Source organism: Mixophyes fleayi, chromosome 4 (genome assembly GCF_038048845.1).
Source record: "Mixophyes fleayi isolate aMixFle1 chromosome 4, aMixFle1.hap1, whole genome shotgun sequence".
Lineage (NCBI taxonomy): Eukaryota > Metazoa > Chordata > Amphibia > Anura > Limnodynastidae > Mixophyes > Mixophyes fleayi.
In genome coordinates this window covers 328993920-329020277 of record NC_134405.1, presented here as the reverse complement: position 1 = coordinate 329020277, position 26358 = coordinate 328993920, and the positions used below count along the sequence as shown (strand labels likewise).

Below are 26358 nucleotides of genomic sequence, written 5' to 3'. Positions count from 1 at the left end.
AAACCGTCTTAAAGAGACTTAACACAGGCTCCACAAACTTTATACTGTATCTTCCTGTCCTTCTTCTCTACAAGACCTGACATTAGTATCTACCTTATAGTGAAAACACACAGAATGAAGCACTCATAACCCCTTAGGCTCTTATCTAGTGTGGATGTCCTTCGGCTCTTTGGGGTCTGACTCAGGCTCCATTCTGCTGCCAGCTCTGGTTGTTGTGCACAGGACTGAGGCAAAACATTTCACAAAGGCAGGTATGCTTTAGGGCAGTTCAGGGCCTTCTACTAGCCTGGTCTACATTTGGGCAACCTGTGCCCTACGACATTGGCACCAAATTCTAAATTCCAACACCAGATCTACTCCTGGAGGTAGTTGACTGGTGTTACCTGGGTAACCAGCCCAGTACTCAGCTTTCACATCGGAAAGGTGCTTCACCAGGACCAAAGAGAAAGAAAGCCCCTGAACTACAGAAAATACTAAAACACTACCTTCCCTACCTATTACTAAAGACAGGGAAAGACATCGGAGAAGAGGAGCTGCCTTAAAAAACATCCAAAGGAGGGGGGGTTTGTTTTATATCCTGTCTGTACCCAAACTGGAAAGCGAAGCTTCCCATTGTAACGGCTGGTGTGGAGGACTGAAGAGGAAACAGCAATTTTGTGCTGGATACATCAACTCATCCTCAAAACATATTGTTTCAGGTTCATGATTCACTCAACCAAAGTCATTAGTACGCAATTTGGTGGCGTCATCAGATGCAAGATTTGAGTACAAGTTATTGCAGATTGTTTCAGTGTCTTGTCCACAGTACCTGCTGATTTGAATCGCTCTTGTTCCCACAATCTTGTTTCTTTGCACTGCTTTTGAAGCTCTCGCTATTCCTGTGTACCAGCCAATGCAACACTTGAGGAAACTGGATTTTCTTTACTTACTGTTAAATATTTGTCTTTATTGTATCCAAACTCAAGCGGGCAGGGCCTATACCACTATTCCGCTACTCAAAATGAAATATAAAAGAATAGGATTTAACGAATAATACAAAAATCATGCTATTCTAGAGTTGTAATCAGTTTTCTTTGCTAGTTTTGATTCTCTGACCTAGAGCATGAGTTCAGCCATCTTTTAACAATGGTGACTATAGATCTATTTTAAAGCCCATGTCTTTACCACAGCATCAGGAAACAATCTTTTCATACTGTCTAGGATTTCTGCTTTCATCTTCTGGCGACTGCCTTCATGGTACTCAATCCGGGCATTCTGTAGGTCACTAACAGTAATGTTAAGTTCCTCGTTCACCACGGACATTCTCTGTTTTCCGTTTTCAATTTCATGTACGAGTTGTTCCTCCTGGCTTCTGTGCTCTTCAAGAGATTTTCTAAAAGAAAGCAATACAAAACAAAAAAACATTTAGCACACTTTATTCCATAACCAAAGTTCTGAAACAAAGCATTCCAGTATAAAGGGCATAAGCATTCTTCTAGTAGCAACCGAATATTTAAGCTACAGCAAACATATTAAAAAGGAGGATTCAGTCATATGTATATAGATAAAGTTCATGAAAAATCAGCACTTCTCTTCAAGGTAAAGTTTGTTTGCATTACTAGGGAGAACATGTTTCCAATTGGGTACATATGATTTAGTTATGTGCTAAGACTTGCTTACCCTAAAGTTTTGCTACTTGTCACCCTATTTGTCTCAATCAAACAGTGTTTGGACGGGGGGTATAATTTGGAATACATTTTTTTAATTCTCTTTATTTGTCACACCAGAAAAATAAGACATCCAAAATCAGAAAAATATAGCCTTGTATAAACAACAGACATTGTTATAAAAAGAGGATTTATGTACTTACGTTAAATCCGTTTCTCTGATTCCGTCTGGGGGACTGCTTACCATGGGTTGTGGAGGGGAGCTTGGGAGTTAGCACCTAACTAGTTAACTTTAGTACTGCTGACAAACCCCTCCCCTCTACAATCCCCCTGCCTCTTCCTGTCCAGTTAGTTTTAACAAGCCCAAGGATAAAAGGGGCAGTCACACAAGCGCACACAGAAGAATAACAGAAGGGAGGGATCGCAGTGTCCCCCAGACGGAATCAGAGAAACGGATTTAACGTAAGTACATAAATCCTCTTTTCTCTTTCATCCGGTCTGGGGGACACTGCTTACCATGGGGACGTTCTAAAGCAGCCCCCTAAGGGTGGGACTACTCCGAAAATCCCGCTCGTAAAGCACTACGAGCGAAATCTGCATCAGCTGATGCAAAAACATTAAACTGATAAAATTTTGTAAAGGTGTGGACAGAGGACCAGGTGGCTGCCCTGCAGAAGCTCCATTTCTTGCTGCCCACGAAGCCCCTACCGATCTGGTGGAATGGGCTGTAAGTCTCTCCGGCACAGGACGGCTAGCCTTTATATAAGCATGCCTGATGGTAGACGTAATCCATCTTGCGATGGATTGTTTTGAGGCTGGCCAGCCTCTCTTATTAGCGTCATAAAGGACAAACAGAGAGTCAGTACGTCTAATCTGGGAAGTTCTTTTAACATAAATGCGGAGAGCCCTAACCACATCTAACTTTTCCATCGATTGCTGATCCGCATAAGAAGTGAATGAGAAAACTGGAACTATTTCCTGGTTTAGATGAAAAGCCGAAACTACCTTTGAAACAAAGGAAGGAAGGGTTCTTAACACCGCTCTGTCCTCATGGAAAACCAAATAAGGTTCCCGACAGGACAGGGCTCCTAATTCAGAAACTCTACGAGCAGAAGCAATAGCCAGAAGAAAGAGGACCTTCCAGGTCAACCACTTTAAATCTGCCCTGCTCAATGGCTCGAAGGGAGGCCCCTTGAGCATGTCCAGAACAAAGTTGAAATCCCATGGAGCCGTAGGAGGGACATAAGGAGGCTGTATATGCAGAACCCCCTGGAAAAAAGTCCTAATATCTGGCAAATCAGCTAATTTCATATGAAAAAATACTGAAAGAGCTGAAACCTGAACCTTTATGGAGCCTAATCTAAGGCCTGCCTCTAGGCCATCCTGATGGAAAGCTAACAAGCGAGGGAGACGAAAGGATGACAAGGCATGTCCTATTTTCGCACCAGCTAATGTAGGCCTTCCAAATCCGGTGATAGATGCGAGATGAAACTGGTTTCCTAGCTCGCATCATTGTTTGTATTACACTGGAAGAAAAACCTCTAGACCTCCAGAGGCTGGCTTCAACAGCCATGCCGTTAAACTGAGCCGAGGTAAATTCTGGTGATGGAATGGACCTTGAAGAAGAAGGTCGTCTCGATACGGAAGGCGGAATCCCGGACCTTCCACCATAGATATTATTTCTGCGAACCACACACGCGGTGGCCAGAAGGGAGCTACTAGAATTACTGGCAGAGAGCCCTGCCGCACTCGTCTGAGGACGCGAGGAAGCATGGGGATCGGAGGAAACAGGTATCCCATCCTGAATTCCCATGACATCGTCATGACGTCCACTGCCACCGCTAAAGGATTTCTTACCCTTGCGCAGAACCTGTGAACCTTCCTGTTGTGTCTGGAGGCCATGAGGTCTATGTCTGGAAGACCCCACCTGTGGACCAGAGATTGGAAGACTTCCGGGTGTAGTGACCACTCCCCCGGCATCATTTGGTTTCGACTTAGATAGTCCGCCTCCCAGTTTTCTATTCCTGGAATGAAATCTGCTGATATTGCTGGCACATACAGCTCTGCCCAAACCAATATTTGGGCTGCGATATCCATCGGCACTGCGCTCCTGGTTCCTCCTTGTCTGTTGACATATGCCACGGCCGTGGCATTGTCGGACTGGATTCTGACCGGGTGGCCCTGAAGAAGGGACTGTGCTCCCCGGAGGGCCAAAAGAATGGCCTTCAATTCCAATACATTTATTGGGAGAGCAGACTCCTGAACCGACCACCGTCCCTGGAGCCGGAGGTGCAGGATTACCGCCCCCCAACCTTTCAAGCTGGTATCTGTCGTGGCTATAATCCACGACCATGGTGCGAAAGATCTGCCCACATTAGAGTGATCCTGGCACAGCCACCACTGAAGAGATATTCTCGCCCTCTGAGATAGAGAGATCTTTTGAAGTTCCAGGTGTAGGTGTGATCCTGACCACTTTCGACAATAGGTCCCACTGGAAACATCGAGAATGGGCTCGACCGAAGGGAATGGCTCTCGAAGGAGGCCACCATCTTTCCTAGTAGCCTCATGCACAAGTGCATTGAGGGTTTGGGGGAAGACAGAACCTGAGTAGTTACCTTTTGAATAGAGGTGACCTTCTCTACTGGGAGAAATATCCTTTGCTTGCTGGTGTCCATAATGAGTCCCAGGAACACCATGCGCTGACACGGAACCAACTGGGATTTCCTTGAATTTATCAGCCATCCGTGGCCCTTTAGGACCGCCTGGGTGAGGGATAGGTGATAGCCTAGGCAACTCTCTGTGGAAGCCTTAATGAGTAGGTCGTCCAAATAAGGAACGACCTGAACACCCTGCAGGTGAAAACATGCTGCCATTACCGACATAATCTTTGTGAAAACCCTTGGCGCTGTTGAGAGGCCAAAGGGGAGAGCCCGAAACTGATAGTGAACTGATCCCACCGAAAATCTGAGGAGGGACTGATGGTGGATCCAAATGGGAATGTGGAGATATGCGTCCTTTATATCTATGGACGCTAAGAACTGATCTTTCTCTAGGCCGTTTATTACTGACCTTAGAGATTCCATCCGAAATTTGTCCACCCTTAAGTGAACATTGAGGCCCTTTAGGTTGAGGATGGGACGAAAGGAGCCGTCCGGCTTCGAGACTAGGAACAGGTTGGAATAAAAACCTCTTCCCTTCTGACAATCTGGAACCCTGCAGATGACCTTCTGAAACAGAAGAGAAGCTACACAATCCTGTATAGCCTGTCTTCTTAATGGATCTCGGGGAAGGGGAGTCTGGAATTAACGGCGTGGAGCCGGGCCCAAAAGGTCTATCTTGTACCCTTCTGAAATAATCCCCCGAATCCAAGGGTCTTGGGAAGACGCTGCCCACTGTTTGTAAAACAGAGACAGACGTCCCCCCACTGGCGTCCCCTGCAATACAGGGTGGTCGTCAGGACGCAGGCTTCTCCTGGGTCTTAGGAGCCTGGCGCTTAGATGCAAACGAGGACCTCCCACTGGTAGAGGAGCCTCGGGAATAGGATTGCCTGCCTCTAAAGGACTGTCCCCTATGGGAAGAGGCCCAACGAAAGGGCTGACGAAAAGAGCTGCCCCGCGGCTCCTGTTAGTATATACTGGCAAGGAAGTGCTTTTGCCCCCCGTTGCCTGAGAAATAAGGCAACGGGGCCGGGCCGAACAAACCTGATGCCGAAAAAGGAATAGTTTCAACGGACCTTTTTGATTCCGCATCACCTCCCCAGGATTTCAGCCAAAGCGTCCTCCTTGCTGAAATGGAGGCCGCCTGAATGGAAGAGGAAACCGCCGCTGAGTTCTGGGCCGCCTCATAAAGATACCCCGAAGCCTCCTTTAAATGCAAGGCTAGGGGAAGAAATTCGGAGTCCTGTAAGGCCTCTGCCAGCTGGTCTGCTCATGCCTCCATGGCTCTAGCCACCCAGACTGAGGCAAATGTGGGTCTGAAGGCAGAACCCGCAGCCGCAAATATGGATTTGAGCTGGGATTCAACCCTGCGGTCATTGGCATCCGGAAGGGACGCTGAACCAGGGGCTGGAAGTAAAGTATGTTTTTTACTTTTTTACAGGTGGCAGCGCTGGAGTGTGTTCTACTGTAGAGAACACACTCACAGCTTGGCAGCGCAGGACTGTAGTATTTACAAGCCGCTATGGCTTGACATCCCGTGGGAGCAGTGGCAGGGTCCGCCAGAGATAGTCATGCCTGTAAAACTGTTTTTTCTCTTCAGTAGTAAACAAAGTAATCGTTGGGAAAGAAGAAAACGGCAGGGAGAGGAATCATTTGGGATTTTTGTATTTACGTTAAATCCTTTTCTCTGAATCGGTTGATGCACACTGACAACGCAGTACAGGGGGTCCAGGACGAAGTTTGGAACTTAAAAGTCTGAAACTTCTACGCCTTCTATATGCTCTCTCTGCAGGGAACTTGGTTATTATTGGAACCAAGCCCCACAGTAGAGAATAGAGGAGAGGAACAAAGAGTGAGAGAAACAGCATTCCTCAAAAAACAAACAAAAAACTTTTAATGGGAGAACAAGAGAGTAAAGGGCCCCCAACATATTCAAAGACGACGATATAACATAAGTAGAAAAATTATGTTTTCTCTTACACCCTATAAGGGACCCTGACAATGGGGACTTCACAAAGTTGCCCTTACAAGTGGGTACGCTCAGAAATTGTGGTGCAACACCTTCTGTCCAAAAAACTAGCATCTTTTCACTGGACATATTGAACTAATTAAACATATGAACTCAGGATCGGATGGCTGTCCGACACAGCTCCAAAGCCGATGCTCCATATTGTGTTGCCCAGAAGTGCTCACAGATAATGGTATAATGGCCCTTTAAACTGTAACGAACAAACTCCCCATGTAAACTTGTCAAACACCTAAATAAGTTATCTAGCAATTGTTTGCTTTAAAGCAAGCCAACTTCTATTATGGACATTATATGAGAACCAAGAGATCATCAGTTTTCCTGAACTCAAGAGTCCTATTAAAATAAATCTTCAGAGTCCTAACAATGTCCAAAGAGGGAAGAAATTCTTCTTCTGAAGATTGATCTTGGTGCAATGCCAGGATTACAAAGATTTAAATGAAACCTAGAAACTACCTTAGACTGAAACTTTTGACTTAAGAACAGTGCTATTCTTTTGAAAAATAAGATATGGAGATCTGTAAAGTGCCTTCCTCTTCTAAAAGAATAGAGAGAGCGGAGATCTGGACCTTAAAAGAACTGAGTCTCAACTATCTATCCAACAAAACCAGAAAATTGGAATAATCAACGCTGACAATGCTGGAACATTTAGTTCCACCAAATGCGTTTTCTTGTTGGTTTCTGCCATCGCAAGGAAGCTCCTTATCCCTCCCTGATTATCGATGTTTGCCACTGCTGTGGCAATGTCCGAGTCTTTATGAGCTTTCTCCAAAATATGTTCACTGATATAAGGTATACACCTGACCTGTCTACCCAACACCGTAAACAGGTCACAGTAGTTGTGGGCTGCCCATGACTGTGGCGTTCCCCCTCACCTACCTGAAGCCGTGCCTCCAGTGCACGGTCCGTGGCTACAGTGCCTGGTAAAGTGGTAGTGCGGTCTACCAGTCACTACCTGTAGTGGCAGTGGCTGGACTGCCCAGGAGGCAGTGGGGGGTGGCACAAAAACAGACCACTCCTAGGGCATCTTGCGGACATGAGGCTGTATGGATGCCGCTGGCAGCATCTGCATAAATTAAAAATAAAGTACTTCATTGCCAGAGGAACCATGATGAAAATCACCCTACTCCTGAGTTCCCTGCATAGAGGGAATATAGAAGGGGGAAGAGATTCACACTTAGTGAAGACCTGTCAAACTCCTGCCTTGACCCTCTAAAGCCAATTGTCAGTGTCCCCCATGGGATGTAAGAGAACGTATGGTTTAATTTTATTTTATTAGTGTTTTTTTAGCCTGTCCTTCTAATTGGTGATCTAATGAACAATACCTTCTTAATGTTTTCAAATAAAAGGGGAGGGTGATTAACCTGTTTATTGCATATCAAATAACATGTTTAATGTAAGGGTTAGTCAGCAACGTAACAAGTTTTACCCATCACTTTCGTACTTTTTCTGTTACTAAATTATGACTATTTCCAAGGATATATGATTTTGAGTGTGCACCCAGTTACACTTTTACTGTTTGTTAGTCCAACATTAACATATTTAAACATATAGAATAAAAGGCTTAAAATGTAATGTTGCTTGCAGATATAATACATACATGCAATTGTTGATGAACTCTTCTAATTTCCCTATCTTCTTGTTGTAATCTTCTATCTGTTCCTCAACACACTTTTTGTTTGCCTGTATAAAACACAGTAAAACTGTTATTTCATAATCCTAACCTTTTAAAAACCTGAAATAAAATAGTTGTTTTTATACAGATAATTATCTGATGACATATTTTTTATTCACCGGTGTGAAAAGTACAATATAATTACCTCTACTTCTTTTTGCCTCCTCTGATCGACTGCTAGCTTTTCTTGGTTAGCCCTGTGTTCCCAATGAAATTTCTCTAATTGCTGCCCCAAAACTGCACTTTTCTTTCTCGATTCCTCCTTCAATGATCTGTACAGGTCCAACTATGAAGGTAAGCATCTTAATAGTTTGAAATCAATTGCAGGTATAACCTTACATAGCTTATTTCTGTGGTTAAATTACAGAAAAATGTACATAAAATGAATTATGTAATGTAATGAAAAATAGGAAAGAGTTCATTGTACAGTGTTAGTAGATTCACTAATAAATAATAGGATAGTAATATGATGATGTATTACAGAATTTAATATTTTTAGCTTAACATTAGCAAGAAGAGAAACAGGTATACTATAGCCTTACCATTAAAAGATTAAAGAAAAAAAATGTTTTTTTTTATACGTTACAAAAATAATTTACCGATATACAAAACATAGCTTAGTAAAAGACAAGGGGGTAAATGTATCAAGCTGAGAGTTTTCCAGTGGGTTTGAAAAACCAATCGGATTCTAGCTATCATTTATTTAGTATAGTGTACAAAATGACAGCTAGAATCTGATTGGTTGCTATAGGCAACATCTCCACTTTTCAAACCCGCCAGAAAACTCAGCTTGATACACTTACCCCTAAGGGGTAAGTGTATCAAGCTGCTGGTTTAAAAAAGTGAAGATGTTGCCTATAGCAGCCAATCAGATTCAAGCTGTCATTATGTACAATGAATTAAATAAATGATAACTAGGGGCCTGATTCATTAAGGATCTTAAATGAAGAGGTATCTTATTTCAGTCTCCTGGACAAAACCATGTTACAATGCAACTAGTTTTCTGTTTTGCACATAAGTTAAATACTGACTTCTTTTTCATGTAGCACACAAATATCAACTTTAAATTTCAGTGTACAAATAAGCTATCAAGTATTTGTGTGATACATGAAAAAAACAGCAATGCAGCATTCTCTACACTGGTAAATGTATCTTCTACCTGACTTTGCTCCAGCTCAACATCTAACTGTCTTTTCATACGCTCCTGTTCAACCTTTCTATCAAATTCTCTCCAGGCCTTCTGAATTTCATTTATTTCCTTTTCTAGCTCAGCAATCTCCTGATCCAGTTTGTAGCAGCGCTTTTCATTGTTCTTTAAGGAAGCTTTAGTCATTTCAACTTTCTTTATCTGGTGAGCAGTATTTTCTTTTGCTTTAATGTACTTTGGCCTGGAGTCATTCAATGATATTTCTTGAACTCTAAGACGAGTAAAATTAGTATTAGTTGGTTAATTCTGTAATATAAAAGACATGTCTTTACTTCTTTAGTTTATATCACAAAGAAATATTTACAGAGACCCTCTGACAGCTAAGAAGATACCTTAGAGGTGGTTTTGTCTATGGCATTCTGCGATAGTCGGACCTCCATAAAAACAGGAGGTGTATACACAGTCACCAGTTAGGGAGAATGAGCACAATGAAATCTGAGTCAAAGTGGCATGGTTACAATTAATTGAGCAACCAAGGCAAAGAATAAACAGGTGAGTGCCAGAAACAAATTCAGGGGTCAGTGCTGACAGTAAGATTCAATGGTCAAAGAGGAGATCAGCAATAGGTACTAATACGGGCAAAGAGTAAATAGGAAGGAGAGTGAGAACATGGTCATATTTGTTAAGAACCCAATGCTTAAACAAACATTAAAAAATACATGTTTCCCAGCACCACATAAACTTCATCAGCACAAACAGATATCGAACTAGTAACAGCAGGTGGGTTATAAAGTGAGTGACACAACCCTGGCACCTGATTTAGATGGCAAAAAATAAAGATAAGTATCGAAATGATGGACCCAAGATCTCACTTCTGGTCCTTATTTCTACTTGTCAACCAAGAACTTTAGCTTGCAGAAAGACCTAAAATAATCTAAGATAACCTAATCAAAGAACTTATTGGAGACTAAATTATTCCAAACTACATAGTCAGGAGACCAATCAATAGCAACTGGGGATGGTGAAGGAGGTTTCACTCAAGAAAACCGTTTCCTGCTAGTTTTAATAAATGAGTTTAAGATCCGAATTAGGAAAGGCAAACTGAGTGAAACAGCAAATAAATCAGTTAATAACCAACTGTTTTAAAAAGCAGTTTAAGATGTACATTTTGGGGTAAAGGCAAACTTGTTGGAAGTCCTGAATACGTGTAGTATACTTCATCATTAAGAGCTGGTAAATCAAAACAAGCAGAGAGGTAAGGGAGTTTACTGATGGCCACAGACACATAAAGTACTAAGGACATAGAAGATATGAAGAATTAATTCATTACATAGTTCAGTGTTTGCTCCTTTCTGGATAACCCCACCCTTTCAAGCACCTGCTGTGAACCTATAAACTGATTGAGCAACTTCCATTTCTGTATAGTTCAGGAGTTGAAAACAGTTTTGGAAAAGTTAGAAAATGGATCATTTTGCTGGAACTGTCAGTTACTACTAAAACAGTAGTCATGCCATCCAGTGATTGGGTTCTATGGACTCTAAGGAGTGGGGAAAGGTTGCAAAAGAAACACGAGAGGATCTTTTGTATCAAATTTTCAATAAAAGTTTGAACTATACATCATCTCAAACACACGCAGATGTTAAATACACAACATAGATTTCTAATTACTTAATGCATATATAGTCCAGAAAATTGCCTGCAGCTCCAAAATGTAAAAAGGTGTGTGTAATGGCAGATTGATTCTTAAAGAAAATGACAGAATATAGACGGTAATAGACCGTTGATCTCAATTCTTCATTAGGGCTTATTCACATAAAGGTATTCACTTACTGCATTCCAAAGTAAGTAAAAGGTCTGTAAATGTGATTTAATAAGTGAGTTCCTCACCTTGCATTCTGTCTAGAATGCCACAAGACAAAATGCTCATGTGGACAAGTCCTAATGATAAATCAAGATCAAAAGGTTGAACAGAATTCTGTCGTTATTTTAGTGTGATAGTCTTCTGCAACCTGTTGACAGTGACACAATCAATATAACACAGTCTCCAATACAGAAGAGAAATCTGACTCCATCAGCTCAACCTTCATGTCTTCAGTAAGACAAGTGCTAATCTGGAACGATCAGAAATACTTTCTGTAAACACAAAAGGCTTTGGATTAGCCATTGGCCCTGATGAATCTTCAGAAGATGTAGGCAGTTTGCAAGAGCAGATGGACATCATGATCTAAAGTGTCAGGTCAGCTCTTCATTTAATGCAGTAACATTATATACCAAACTAAGCTAACATCTAAGCGAACATCTAAGCTAACAGGGCAGCACAGTGGCCTAGTGGTTAGCACTTCTGTCTCACAGCACTGGGGTCATGAGTTTGATTCCCGACCATGGCCTTATCTGTGTGGATTTTGTATGTTCTCCCTGTGTCTGTGTGGGTTTCCTCCGGGTGCTCCGGTTTCCTCCCACAATCCTGCTAGGTTAATTTACTGCTATCAAAAATTGACCCTAGTCTCCGTCTGTCCATCTCCCTCTTTGTCTGTCTGTGTCTGTATGAGTGTGTGTGTATATTAGGGAATTTATACTGTAAGCGCCAATGGGGCAGGGACTGATGTGAGTGAGTTCTCTGTACATCGCTGCGGAATTAGTGGCGCTATATAAATAAATGATGTTGATGATGATCTAAGTGAAAACCTTATCGGTGCTCTATATATCATAGTTGCCAACATTGGCAGGTTAAGTTCCGGGAGGTCCGGGGGTCAGGTGGGCATGTGGGGGCGGGGCTCGAAGAATCGTGCCATTAGCCCCGCCCCAAAGTTGTCACCACTTTTCCCGTCCAATAAAACAAGGGGGCGGGGCCATAATGACGCGCCCGTGACGCCGATAAGCCCCGCCTCCCCCATTCAATTTCCACCGTCGCCCGGGAATCGGGAGAATTGCCCTCTCTCCCGGGAGCCTGACCCAGATTTCGGGAGTCTCCCGGATATTCCGGGAGAGTTGGCAAGTATGCTATATATAACACTCTCAGAGGTGGGAAATAAGTTTTCTTTTGTGCATAAGTTCATGAGCACTAACAGGTAGTCACGAAACAGAAAGTTTGCCAGGGCTGGAACACTGGTCAGTGCTTAAAATAGATTATTTAAGCAAAGGTGTTATTTTTTCTTTGGTAACGAGTAAATTATAATGCTGATTATTATAGTAACATTTCAACTCATAACTGCTCACTTTATTTCTTTTTCAATTTGCTGCTGTTCTCTGTTCAGCCTCCCGTGATCCTTTTTAGCAGCTTTTAATTCAGATTCAGCATCATAAAGCTGCTGTTTTTGGCTGTTAGTGTCAAGTTGTTTATGTTCCAAGCTTCTCTCTAAAGATTCCAATTTGCTCCCATTGTAGAAAAGTTGAAAGAGTTGTAGCTGCACCCTGCTTTCCTTCACTTGTTGCTGCAGCTTCTTATAACGATCTGCCTGCAGATATTCAACAACATAAAAGAATTTCAATGCATTGGTTTTAGCAACATGAAGGGAATATACAGCACCATAAGAATCAGGAAAACTAGCTTTGTTTTCTCTTTCACAATTATTTATACAGGTAAAGGGCTTGTTCATTCAGAGACCCTAGATCTAAAAAGTTTCAAATGCTACTAATAAAAAGAGTAAATCATTTCTACTGAACATTTATGTTATATATACAGTTTCCTCCCACACTCCAAAAACATACTGCTAGGTTAATTGGTTGCTATCAAATTGACCTAGTCTGTCTGTGTGTATGTTAGGGAATTTAGACTGTAAGCTCCAATGGGGCAGGGACTGATGTGAGTTCTCTGTAGAGCGCTGTGTTATTAGTGCCGCTATATAAATAGGTTATGATTATACTGATCGTTGAACCCCTCTTCCTTCTCGCTTAGTATTATTACAGGACTTTTTTAATAAAAGCAAAACGACAATCTTGTAAAAGAAGACACAGGATTAGGTGGATTTAACACACTTACCTCATCCTTTTCTAGCCTGGCATTTTTACGCTCCGCCACTGCATTCTTCTTCTTTGCATAACAGAACTGTGCGTCTTCATCAGCTTGTAACATCAGCTTTTTCTTTGTCACATACTCTTGTGCAAATTCCAATGAGTTGCTTATTTGTTCAAAAAGATGAGTTCTTTCCTTAGGTTTCTTCATTGCAATTGACTCCACCTCTCCCTTGAATTGTATAAGTGTAAAAGATAAATCTTGGACAAAACTAATTATTATTATTTTTATATAATGTTCATTATTGGTAATTACTTGATAGGGTGAGGGCAGTGTACAAACAAGGAGGTAGGGGTTCTCAACATTTGACATGACACATCTGGATGCTATCTCATTTATTGACACACCTGCATTAAATTAAATATTCTCCAAGTTGTTTGCCAACGAACCAAATTATGTCTGTAAATCAACTACGTGAGCCATTGTTCAGATTTCATTAAATAATGTACGGTACTTTATTTTAATTACTTGACTGTTATCTATAAATTACAAATTATAATTAAAGACGACCTGTCACCATTGGGGCAGATGATTTTTAAATAAATAAACTGTAATAGGAGCCTAGCACTGAAAAAAACACAACAAAGTTCTCCTACCGTCACTGCTCGCTCCTGGAGAGCTTCCTACAAGGAATGCAGGTGGTATGTTATACGCTGTGCTGAGCAGAGTGCATTCCCCTGCTGCATATCAGTCCTCCAAATGCCCTAAAGCAGGTGTGTAACCTATGTTTTATGGCTCCCCTGATTGTCAGCTATGCCTTGCATGGTACAACGATACCTTGACATTTCGGTTCCAAGAGCAACAACACCCTGACATTTCGCGTCCCAGTTAAAAACAGGCTGACATCACTGCCGTAAACTAATTAGGAATGCTGACAGAGAACAGAGGAGATTCCCAGAGAGATCAGCAAACTGGGCACTCTTCTAACCCGATGCTCTGCTACAAAAACAATGGAAAACATTTTCAGGCCTCCATTAAATATAGTAAATTAACCTCTGCCCCCATGGTAACATGTCCTTTTTAATACAACTGAAAATTGGGGAGGTTACAGAAAGGAATGCTTCTACGGCAACGCTATGTTGATTCACAACACATCATTCTAGAACATTTACAACTAGTTAGTCCTGTCCTCCATAGTGAAAGTAGAGGCTGCCAATCAGAACTCAATGGGGTATAACACACCGATGCAAAACTGGAAATGCCGTCAATAGCTTTACTTGTAGAGAAAGGCAAGTGAACCCCAGATTGCATTAAAATACCAGTGTTTTACAGTGCCTCATCAAACGGTTCTAAAACTATAATTGTTTCTACTGTTGATGTTTTATACTATGGATCTTTATCTGTTAAAAAAAAAAAAAACAAATTGTCCCAAAGAACCAGGGCTACTTGAAGCATATGAGCAGAATGGAATGCCTTACCTGAAATACTAGGCAATTTCTGGCTTTTACAATTATTCCAATTTTTTCAAGCTCCGCAATATATTCTGAACGCCCCACTTGCTTGTTTTTGAGTCGATACTCTGAGGAACCTCCTGATAAGCAATAGAACAATACAACACTCTTACATACAACTTCACCAATTGTTAGTTAATGCAGGGCTGGACAATCCCAGGAGCCAAGCAGCCAACACACCGAAAACCTTATTCCTGCTGACTACATTTTATGGAGTCATTTCTATTGAAGCCAATGGATGCAGGTATTCCCTGGCTCTGTGAACTATACAGGAGGCATTGCCACAACAAAGAAATCACAATAATAAATCATTATGATAGCGGTACAGTAAACCAAAAATTGTGTTGTCCTATCACTAGAGAGAGTTTGGAATCATTATCATGTTGCCACTGATATCAGGAATAATTTAATAAACAGTAGTGGGAAAAAAGAGTACAAGATAAGAGGATTTATGTACTTACGTTAAATCCGTTTCTGATTCCGTCTGGGGGACACTGCTTACCATGGGTTCTGGAGGGGAGTTTGGGGAGTTGGCACCTAACTAGTTAACTTTTAGAACTGCCGACAGACCCCTCCCCTCTACAATCCCCCTGCCCCCTCTTGTTCAGTTAATTAAAAAGCCAGAGGAGAAAAAAGGGCAGTCAAACAAGAGCACACAGAAGAAAAGCAGAAGGGAGGGATCGCAGTGTCCCCCAGACGGAATCAGAGAAATGGATTTAACGTAAGTACATAAATCCTCTTTTCTCTTTCATCCAGTCTGGGGGGACACTGCTTACCATGGGGACGTTCTAAAGCAGCCCCCTAAGGGTGGGACTACTCTGAAAACCACGCTCGTAAAGCACTACGAGCGAATTTTGCATCCGCAGAAGCAACTACATTAAACTGGTAAAACTTTGTAAAGGTGTGGACAGAGGACCAGGTGGCTGCCCTGCAAAGATGGTCTGCAGAAGCCCCATTTCTCGCTGCCCATGACGCCCCTACCGATCTGGTGGAATGGGCCGTAAGTCTCTCTGGCACCGGACGGTTAGCCTTTATGTAAGCTTGCTTAATGGTTGCCGTAATCCATCTTGCAATGGACTGTTTTGAGGCTGGCCAGCCTCTCTTATTAGCATCATAAAGAACAAACAAGGAATCAGTACGCCTCACTTGAGAAGTTCTTTTGACATAAATGCGGAGAGCCCTACCCACATCTAACTTTTCCATAGACTCTGAATCCGAATGGGAAGAGGGAGAAAAGACCGGAACTACAGTTTCCTGGTTCAGATGGAAAGCCGAAACTACTTTAGGAACGAAGGAAGGGAGGGTTCTTAACACCGCTCTGTCTTTGTGGAAAACTAGATATGGTTCCCGGCAAGACAGAGCACCCAATTCTGAAACCCTACACGCAGATGCAATAGCCAGAAGAAAGAGGACCTTCCAGGTCAACCACTTCAAATCTGTCACAAGTAATGGCTCAAAGGGAGGCCCTTTAAGCATGTCCAGCACCAGGTTGAGATCCCACGGTGCTGTAGGCGGAACATAGGGAGGCTGAATATGCAAGACTCCCTGAAGGAAAGTCCTAATATCTGGCAAATTCGCTAATTTCAGGTGAAAAAAGACTGAAAGTGCCGATACCTGTCAGGAACCCCTCCAGCCAGTACAACAAAACCCGGAATCTGCTCCGAAAGTCTGGTGTTCACTGGAGCCCCTAGTGGTGGGGACAGACTTGGCTGCAGACAGACAGAGGGTCGTGAGATGTGTACTGACTGGGGAGAACCCAAGGATATTGTGAAATAGCATACAGCGGTGGTGAAGTCCAGGCAAAAAGGTCAGGGCTGGCGGCAAACAACAAATCCAGGAAACAGGCAGAGATCGAGGTCACAGGCAATACAGCAGAGTCCAGTACACGGTCCAAGGTCATACACAGCAAGATCAATCCAAAGGCAGAGAAGGGGAACTGAGCAGGGAGCAGGTAAGTATGCACAGAGCAGGAACTATAACCAGCAGTGAGGCCCAGTCCTCACTGCCTTAAATACTATGATGGACAAATCAGAAAGAAGGAGAACAGGGCTGACAATAAGCCTCAGGAGGCTGCTAATTAATTACTAGCTGGGAACTAGCATAGGTGATAAGATAACCAGGAAGCATGTATAAAAATTAAAGTGAACCAGTTTAAATCATATAGGAGCTCCCCCTGGTGTTGGAGGATGTCACTACACCCTCCTGCATCTATCCAACAAGGATAATCCCAAAAAATAAAACCAGAGCATAGAAATAGAGCACGCGCCCGGCTGCTAGATCACGCCAGGATGTGGCGTACCACCGCGGCTCGTGACAATACCTGAACTTTTAGGGAACCTAAACGAAGCCCTGCTTCCAGGCCATCTTGAAGAAAAGCCAATAAACGAGGGAGACGAAAGGAGGACGTGTGGCATGTCCTTTTTTCACACCATCTGATATAGGCTTTCCAAATCCGGTGATAGATGCGAGCCAAGACTGGCTTTCTCGCCCGCATCATAGTGCTCACCACGCTGGAGGAAAAACCTCTAGCCCTCCAGAGGCTGGCTTCAACAGCCATGCCGTTAAACTGAGCTGAGGTAAATTCTGGTAACGGAAGGGACCCTGCAGAAGAAGGTCGCCTCGAGATGGAAGACGAAACCCCGGTCCTTCTGCCATAGAGAGTATGTCCGCGTACCAGACTCAGCGCTATTAGAATTACTGCCAGACCTCCTTGTTTTACTCGTCTGAGCACGCGAGGAAGCATGGGAATAGGAGGGAACAGGTATCGCAACCTGAAGTCCCATGACATCGTCATTACGTTCACTGCCACCACTAAGGGGTCTCTTGCCCTTGCGCAAAACCTGTGAACCTTTCTGTTGTGTCTGGAGGCCATGAGATCTATATCCGGAAGACCTCACCTCTGAGCCAGAGACTGGAACACTTCCGGATGGAGTGACCACTCCCCTGGCATCATCTGATTTCGACTTAGGTAGTCGGCCTCCCAATTTCTTATTCCTGGAATGAATACTGCCGATATTGCTGGAACATATTGTTCTGCCCAAATCAAGATTTGAGTTGCAATTTTCATTGCAGCTGCACTCCTGGTTCCTCCCTGTCTGTTGACATATGCCAAGGCCGTGACATTGTCGTACTGGACTCTGACAGGGTGGCCCTGGAGTAGGGACTGGCCTCCCCTGAGGGCCAAAAGAATAGCCTTCAATTCCAGCACGTTTATCGATAGGGCCGATTCCTGAACCGACCAAAGGCCCCGGAGCCGGAGTTGCAGGATTACCGCCCCCCAACCTTTCAGGCTGGCGTCTGTCGTGGCTATGATCCATGACTATGGAGCGAAGAACCTGCCCACCGTCATGTGATCCTGAATCAGCCACCACTGGAGTGATTCTCTCGTCCTTGGGGATAGAGAGATCCTTTGGAGATCTAAGCGTAGGTGGTATCCTGACCATTTTGTCAACAGATCCCATTGAAAACATCGAGAATGAGCTCGACCAAAGGAGATGGTCTCGAAGGAGGCCACCATCTTTCCCAGCAGCCACATGCACAAGTGCATTGAGGGGCTGGGAGAAGACAAGATCTGAGTTGTTATGCTTTGAATTGAACTGATCTTCTCGACAGGCAGGAACACCTTTTGCTGGCTGGTGTCCATGATGAGGCCTAGGAAAACCATGCGTTGACACGGAACCATCTGGGATTTCTTTAAATTGATCAGCAATCCGTGGCCCTCGAGAACCGCCAAGGTGAGGGACAAGTGATGACGTAAGCAATTCTCTTGAGGAGGATTTGATGAGCAGATCATCCAAATAAGGCACGACCTGAACTCCCTGAAGGTGAAGACATGCTGCCATAACTGACATGACCTTCGTGAAAACCCTCGGCGCTGTGAACCTTTTCTCAGGCTGTTTCCAGGCCCCTTCTGCAATATCTTTAAGTTCTACGGAAGGGGGAAAACGGCTAGCCCTTCTTTTGGCTTTCTTTAAAAGATTTCTTTCTCTAGGAGTCGGATCCTCCGGTTCTGGGAAGTCCAACGCTTGTCTTACTGCTAAAACCAAGTCGTTAATAAATTGGCTTTTAGCGCTTTCTTCCTGTCCCAATGGTAGAACCTGGTCAGGATCAGAATTAATTTCCCCCTCTTCCTCTGAAAACTCCTCAGAATCTGAAAGGACCATAAGGGTATTATCAGATCTAGGCCTCTTTCTTCTAGCAGGCGGAATGTTTGGAGATTCTAGTAACTGGTTCAGTTTATCCAAACCCTTTATAAAAGCTGCGGACCATGGCGGCTCTGTGGGAACAGGGGCTTGGTCCATCTGTAATGAGGAAGGTCCTGGTATAGACATTCCACTAGAACCAGAGGAAGCAGGGAGGCCCAACGGTGTACTAGGATTATTAGCCACCGAAGTTGCCACACTAGACCACAAGTGATTGGATTGAGAAACCATCCGTGCTAAAGAGGAAACAGACTGTGTCAGGGAGGCCACCCAGGCCGGTTCCTCCGTCAGTGGGGCTGAAACCTGTTGGGTTTGCGCAGGGGGGACCCCTACTTCACAAACAGAGCAGAGCGCCAACGGGTCCTTCTGCCCACAAGGTAATTTTACATGACAATTTGAACATGTGAAATATTTTGCCAAAGGGCCCTTTCCCTTATCTGACATTTCTTAATAAAGGAAGGCACACCAAACACACAGACTTAAATTGAAAATTTAGCTGAGTAGAGAGAGAGAGATATAATGTGTGGAGAAAAAAGTGTGAACTACAAGAATCAACTAATCTAGATATAAAAGTTGTACTTGTAATATTTTAAACACAAAATAATATTTAAGCAGGTAGGAGAACTATAATATAATCCCTACTAGCCCACTTGTACACAGCAATACAGAATATGTGTTTAAATAAATCAGATACTTAGCCCATAGGCCAAACAGGGGAGAAGTCCAACAGCAGTATCCTGGTGCCTGCTCCCTCAGATCTGTTCTCTCTTCCTGGGCTTTTCCTTGGCGCCAGAAGGCTGGGACAAACCATCTCTCTCTCAGGAAGGAGGGGGAGCTCTATGTGTTAACTCCACCCCTTCAGTAATGCTGCTTCTGCAGCGACTCTGTGGCCGAGTAAAAAATAAAATGTATTTTTGTAGCAGAGTAGTGGAGACCTCCAGGGGAGGTCTCCGCAGCGGATAATACCCGATGCCCCCTCCTATGCATGAGGGGGGATCCAGGTATAGCCCCATTCTCCTTAGCCACCGAAGATCTCCTTCCCGAAATCCAAGATGGCCACCGTCATATGAAACATCCGATAACCGGCGCTCTATGCCTGCAGTGGCAGCGCCGGTTATCGGGGAGGCTCCAGGAGTGACAGCGGTCCGTGAGACCGCTTGTCACTCCCAATTCAGACACCCGTTCCTCCTGTCCCTGTCAGTGAGAGCCGCTGGCTCTCATCTGACAGGGGAGTGCCTGCGCTGCTCTGCTGTGAGTGTGTTCTCTATAGTAGAACACACTCCAGTACTGCTACCTGCAAAAAAAAGAGTTAAAAATGAAAGAATAAAAAAAAAGTATATAAAATTACACTAAGTACTAAAAAATACTGCCCAACTCCGCGGGCACCTAAAAAAAACTGAACAAGAGGGGGCAGGGGGATTGCAGAGGGGAGGGGTCTGTCGGCAGTACTAAAAGTTAACTAGTTAGGTGCCAACTCCCTAAGCTCCCTCCACAACCCATGGTAAGCAGTGTCCCCAAGACTGGATGAAAGAGAAAAACTGGTTGCCAAGGAAAGACCCCAAGATGTGGCTCTTGCTAAAGTGCACCAAATGCTGCTCAGTTTCAAAGGCTGGAGCCTCAGCGTGGAATTATTATTTTTTTAAATAAAAATACATCCAACAACCTAATGCTGAGACTCCTTGAGAAGTGTGGGGCTGGGTAGTTCAATATCTGGCCTCCATAAGATAGCCAAATGCTGAGCCCCCCCCCCCCCCCCCCCCGCCACCACATATGGTAAATTAACGCCGTCTCTTCATCAGTAGTGAAACCAGCAATCTCTTCATAAAAAAAAAAAGCCCCCACATGGAGGCCAGGGGGTTTAACTCGGCTTTTATATAAATAATCCAGGGTCCACGTGACCCAATCTAATGTACCACTCCTCCCCTGACCTTTCCCATTTCCTCCACTCTCACGTATCCATCTCTCTGTCATCTTACAGTCCCAGCACTTTCTCAAATTCAATTTGTCCAAAACGGAACTCATCGTTTTCTGTCCTCTCCATTGACAACACTACGCTCTCCTCTGATCCTCAAGATCATTGCCTGGGTGTTACCCTAGATTCCTCCTTCTCTCCCAACAATCAGTCATTCACCCAATCCTGCTGCTTCAACCTTCACAACATTGCCAGTATCAGACCCTTCTTCACCCTTGAAACAACCAAAATTCTCTTTGACTCTCTCATTATCCCTTGACTACTGCAACCTCCTCCTCTCTGGCCTCCATCTCCGTCCTTCAATACATCCCCAATGCTGCTGCTTGCCCGATTTTCCTCTTGTTGTTCTGCTTCTGCCTCCTCTGCATATCAACCGCTACACTGGCAAAATCCAGTTCGAACGCCTCACCTATAAAGCCCTCTGCTTCCTTCCACCCCAAATATCAAACCTCATCTCCTTCCAGACCTCCCCACTAATTACCTCTTCCTACTACCGCCTCCTCACTCCAACATTCATACTATCCACCAGCCTCCAATACTTCAAACATGCCTTACAAACTCATCTTTCAAAGTCTACCAGTCCACCTCATAACTCATTCTTCACCCCCCCCCCAACCCAACGTGTCACTCTCTCGAGTCTGCACCCCTCTTTCAGATTGCTGTATATCCATTTTCCCACCTATCCCATTCTGTCCACCTACGCATCCCTTTGCGTTACCTCCTGCTGTGTCTTACGCACTGTACAATATGTTCTAGTGCACTGGTTTGTGTCGTGCCGTTTGCCTGCAACTCGTCTATTTCCCCTGTTGTTTTACATAAATGTTGTTTTATCATACTCCCAATTGTATCGCACTGCGGACCTTTGTGATGCCTTATAATTAAACAATTATAATTCAAATATGACTTGGAGGAATTCCTAGCCAGTCCCCTCTCACAGCGTGCTTTGTTCAGCATCATGTATCAAAGCCTACACAGTGTTGTTTTTTTATTATTATTAATAGCAATTAGGATGCTATTGTTAGGACTAATCAAGGTAGTTTGCATTGTCTCTCAGTGTTGGACATCTTAGCAAAATTTGGGATTTTAGTGATTATACAAAGTATTGCAGCTTAGAAAGAGATCACTTTTATTTGATGTGACAAATCTCCACTGACTTCATGTAGTGCGGTTAGGTTTTGTCATGGAAAAATAGGAAAGGATTTTATGGAAAATTCTATAGAAAGTAAAGCCTTACACAGAACTGCTGCTGGAATAATGTTTCCAAGCAGTAGCCTTTTTAAATTATCCTCATGAGCAATATCCAGCAAAAACAAATAAAAAGAGGGATCAGACAATAATAAGCACACCGGTAACTGTTACATTTCCTCCATACCTACAATGATCCTGGAATAAGTCATTTCCTCCCCATTCTCCTGACAATACACCAAGTGCACGCTGGCAGTGCAGGACACCGGACTCCCTATATTTGCTCCATGAATGAGTTCTCGAACACTCTTTACTCTTAAGTTAGTCGTTTTCTCGCCCATTACAAAACTGAGCGCATCCATCAAATTGGATTTTCCTTAACAGAATAAAGATAACTATCAGCTTTTTTTACTTTGAAATTACATATTAAAAGGAATTTAATAGAGAGAGCGTTTATAGCATGTTTTTATAAAACATATCTATTTTCTTGTTATAGTCTCCTACATTTTGAATGCTGAACAGGCCGTGACAACTTCTTGCGGTAATTTCGTGCTCATGATCAATTCAGCGTTCAAAACAACAGCTTTGTTCACAACATAAGAATCAATAGTCCCTATTTCAAAGGCAATGTATGCTACATTTAGTATGAGGCTGAACACAACCCACGTAAATACATGTTTAATTATTTATCCCCACCACTATCAAAATTACATGGTTTCGACACCAAGGATCCTTGCTAATAGGAAAAATACTTACACTCCTTAGATGCCTCTCTAACAGGTAGTTCTCATGTAGTCGCTGGACAGAGGAATCATGAAATCAAGTCCTTTGGTCACATATGGACTTGTCATGAGTTGAGAGGACTTTTGACACTAAGCAAACCCCTATGTGTAGGAAACACTGAATTCTAAAGTTCTATTGCCAACGTCACCAGGATAATTACCCATTAGAAAGGAGCAGGAGAGGTGGGGCCACTACAGTATCTTTCAAAATGCAGACTTCCCAAGACACTACTCTGCCATTCTAGTACTTAGAGGAGGGCTAATAATTGAATAATGTATTCAGGTTGACATAAACATTGATACTCAAACAATTGCACTATTTTTCATGGCAATTTGACCACTAGGAGGTTCTTTTCAACTGATATGTATATCTTCTTTTACATTTAAAATGTAAACCAAGCAACTTGTCATTTTTAACAAAGATTAACATTATACTCCACTTATTGAGGACTTTAAATGCTTAACATAACAAGATCTTAAGGACTTATTCAAACAAGCTATTTAGCAGAATTTGACCATTCCACATTCAAGATAGAACCTTATGTGTGCAAACTACTCTCATATTGTACAGGCATCAGGCTCACAAATGAATGAACCACTCTGTTCCCAGCATTCTAGTGCTCATTACATTACAGCGTTCCTTAGTGACTGTAGTGAGGAAACATTTGCAAAATCATGTCTGTGTGTATGAAATTATCATGAAACAGTAGTAATTATCTTCCATTCTGGTATTTGGAACTTCATGGTTAACATGTTTCCAGACAATAGATAACATACCTGTATAAAAATTCTACTACACGTACTTAACATTTATCTTCTGTGGATTACAGCCAAACACTATATGAACTCTGTACACAGACATACTCACCTCTGTAAAACAACATAACTCTGCTCTACAAGAGTGTATTTAAGAAAACTAGCAGCTATGCAGGGAGTTCAAATATAGAAAATAGTTTTATGAAAAGGGTAGATGTTGCCCAACAACCCAAGCAGATTCTAGCTATCATACTTCTAGTACAGATAGGGCAACCTGATTAGAAGCTATAACAAACAAATCTGACAATAAAGTGGTGTTCAGGGGCACATGTAATTGCTTGGAGGGTCACATGCGACCCCAGGGGCACATGTTGCCTATCACTGGTCTAGTACAGTCTAGAAAATTATACTAGAATCTGATTGGTTGCTATGGGCAACACCTCTGCTTACTTTTTTAGTCTGATAAATCTACCCCTAGGGTGTATTTATGTTAAGGGGTTGATTCAATTAGCAACGTTGTTCTTTAGAGCTGCGAACAAAAATCAGCTGAGAAATTACTGTAGTAACGCTAATTATGCGCAGCTATTACCATAATAACAGTAATAGTGCGCGGTGTAATTGAATCTACCTCTACATATCTAAAGTCCACAAATGATGGCATTACAGAGTGCAAATAAAGATATTAGATATGTGGAATATTATGTTTAAGTGTATTTCTTCCCCCCATCTGCATAAACAGGTAACACCTTATAGTACAACTCCTAAGTGGGCCACATCAGAGCCGTAACTTAGAATTCTAGCGCTTGGGGTGAGAAAGACAAATGCCATGCCCCTAGCCCTCAATTTTAACCAAATGAACCTAAAATATTCCTAAATTGCACCCCCTTCAGCGCTGCACCCTGGGCGGTCGCCCCTGTTGCACTGCCCTAGTTAAGGCCCTGGGCCACATACAAACACATTTGGTTGGTAAATTTGATCTGATCAAATGGACAGACCACTGCACCCAGTGTGGCCACACCCCGACAGATTGTGTGAAATCATCATCAAATCTGGCGAGAGGATGGCAGAAAGACTGTTTCATATCTTCCAGCATTTAGAATCCTGAAATTGGGACAAAATTAGCCCCACCAAAACTCCACCCACAAATGGACAAATTTGTGTAAAACAACACCCACTTTCCTGTTAAGCCCCACCCATTTTGAGCTCCGAAAATTGGGTTGTCCCTCCAAAATTGGGACCATTGGGAAATATGCTGCATTGCCACTACTGCATTGCTATTTAGGCTGTATCTAATGTAGTGCTCAGTGTTCTACTCAGAAAATTTTGCCAGCCAAGTGGCGTTAAGAAGCAGCTGGGTGGGGACAGTTGTAATACTTTTTAATAATATTAAAAAATGTTGGAGGTTATTGTCCCCCACCAGGACTGGTTAGACTGGTGGTCAGTGGTCTAAAACACACTGCTGGCTGTAGTGCTCACATAGTGCCTGTTCTAAAAGGAGAAACAATGGTTTATTCTATTATAATAGGACTCTGTTGTGCTCCAAGAGCCGGGTGGTTCTGGGGAGAACACTGGTGATGATATACAACAAAAACTTTACGGGAGCAGGTTTTACTCCTAGTGTAATGTTAATTAAGTATGGCCTGTGTTTTAAGTGCAAGTTAAGCCACTATTTGACATTAATATCAGTGGTCAAAGTGGAAATTTAGAAGTGCTGGTATGGAACTTTGAAATCAGTGGCCGAGGGCCTGGGGGCCGCCTATGCTCCTCGAACGTTTAGGGATTTTGAAAAGTGACATTTTATTTTTTAACTTTATTTTAACACTATATAGTATAATATAAAACATATTAAATGATAAGAGGCTATTCACCCTGTGTCTCCCTCCTCTCCTGTGTCCAATTATCTTTCCTCTGTGTCCCTCCACCTTTCTCTCATGTCTCCTTTGTGTACTTACATTTTCCCTCATATCTCCATATTATAATAAAACTTTCCAAAATATCTCCCTTATATCTTCCATGTTACCCTTTATCTTTCCCTTATCTGTTTCTGTTCCTATGTGCCCATATCTTCCTTGCAGGTATCCCCATCCCTGCCTTCTCTCCCCTGTGCCTCATATCCTGCTTGTCTCGCTCCTAACTTACTACTTCATCTTATCTATGCTTGCTCCTATTGTTCCCTTTTACTAGTTAATTCACTTTTGCCCCTCCAAAATCGCAGTGCCCTCATTCATCACACTATACCCCCCTCCATATCACTCTCTGTGCTCTACCGCCATATCTCTCTATGCCCCCCCCTCCCTCAGTGCCCCCTCCATATCTCTGTATGCGCCCCACCATATCTCTCTCTGTGCCCCCCCATACATCTCTCTGTGCGCCCCATATATCTCTCCGTGCCCCCCATATCTCTCTCTGTGCCCCCCATATATCTCTCTCTGTGCCTCCCCCATATCTCTCTCTCTGTGCCCCCATATCTCTCTCTCACTCCCTCTCTGTGCCCCCTCCTATATATCTCTCTCTCACTCTCTGTGCCCTCATTAATCACTCTGTCCATCTCCGTTCTATACTTACCTCTCTACGACTTTCTTCTGCCCTCTGTGGTCTTTTCTTCTGTGCTGCATCCAGCTACTCTTCTGGCTCCTCTCTGCTCCCTGCTCGTGTCTCACTGACTGTTGAGCGTAACATCATCGCGTCCCAGCAGTCAGAATGGAGCAGAGAAGCCAGAAGAGCAGCCATTGGATGCAGCACAAGCAGGGTAGGCAGACGGAGTACCTCTCGGGCATGGCGATCCCCCACCTTGCCTACCGCTGGCAAGGCAGAAGAAGTGGGGCGGAGAAGTGACGGTATATCATT

At 43.3% G+C, this 26358-nt stretch overlaps 1 protein-coding gene across 1 annotated transcript in view; it reads right to left on the bottom strand.

Annotated features, from left to right (window-relative positions):
• SMC1B (structural maintenance of chromosomes 1B) overlaps positions 1-26358 on the bottom strand; it is a 98581-nt gene that overhangs the window by 70673 nt on the left and 1550 nt on the right. Inside the window, exons 2-9 of the mRNA XM_075210347.1 lie at positions 22161-22349; positions 14582-14694; positions 13131-13334; positions 12368-12606; positions 9164-9422; positions 8150-8290; positions 7930-8012; positions 1165-1372 (exon numbers count right to left, since the gene is read on the bottom strand). Coding sequence (XP_075066448.1) covers positions 1165-1372; positions 7930-8012; positions 8150-8290; positions 9164-9422; positions 12368-12606; positions 13131-13334; positions 14582-14694; positions 22161-22349 — 1436 coding nt within the window. The remainder of the gene's footprint in view (positions 1-1164; positions 1373-7929; positions 8013-8149; positions 8291-9163; positions 9423-12367; positions 12607-13130; positions 13335-14581; positions 14695-22160; positions 22350-26358) is intronic.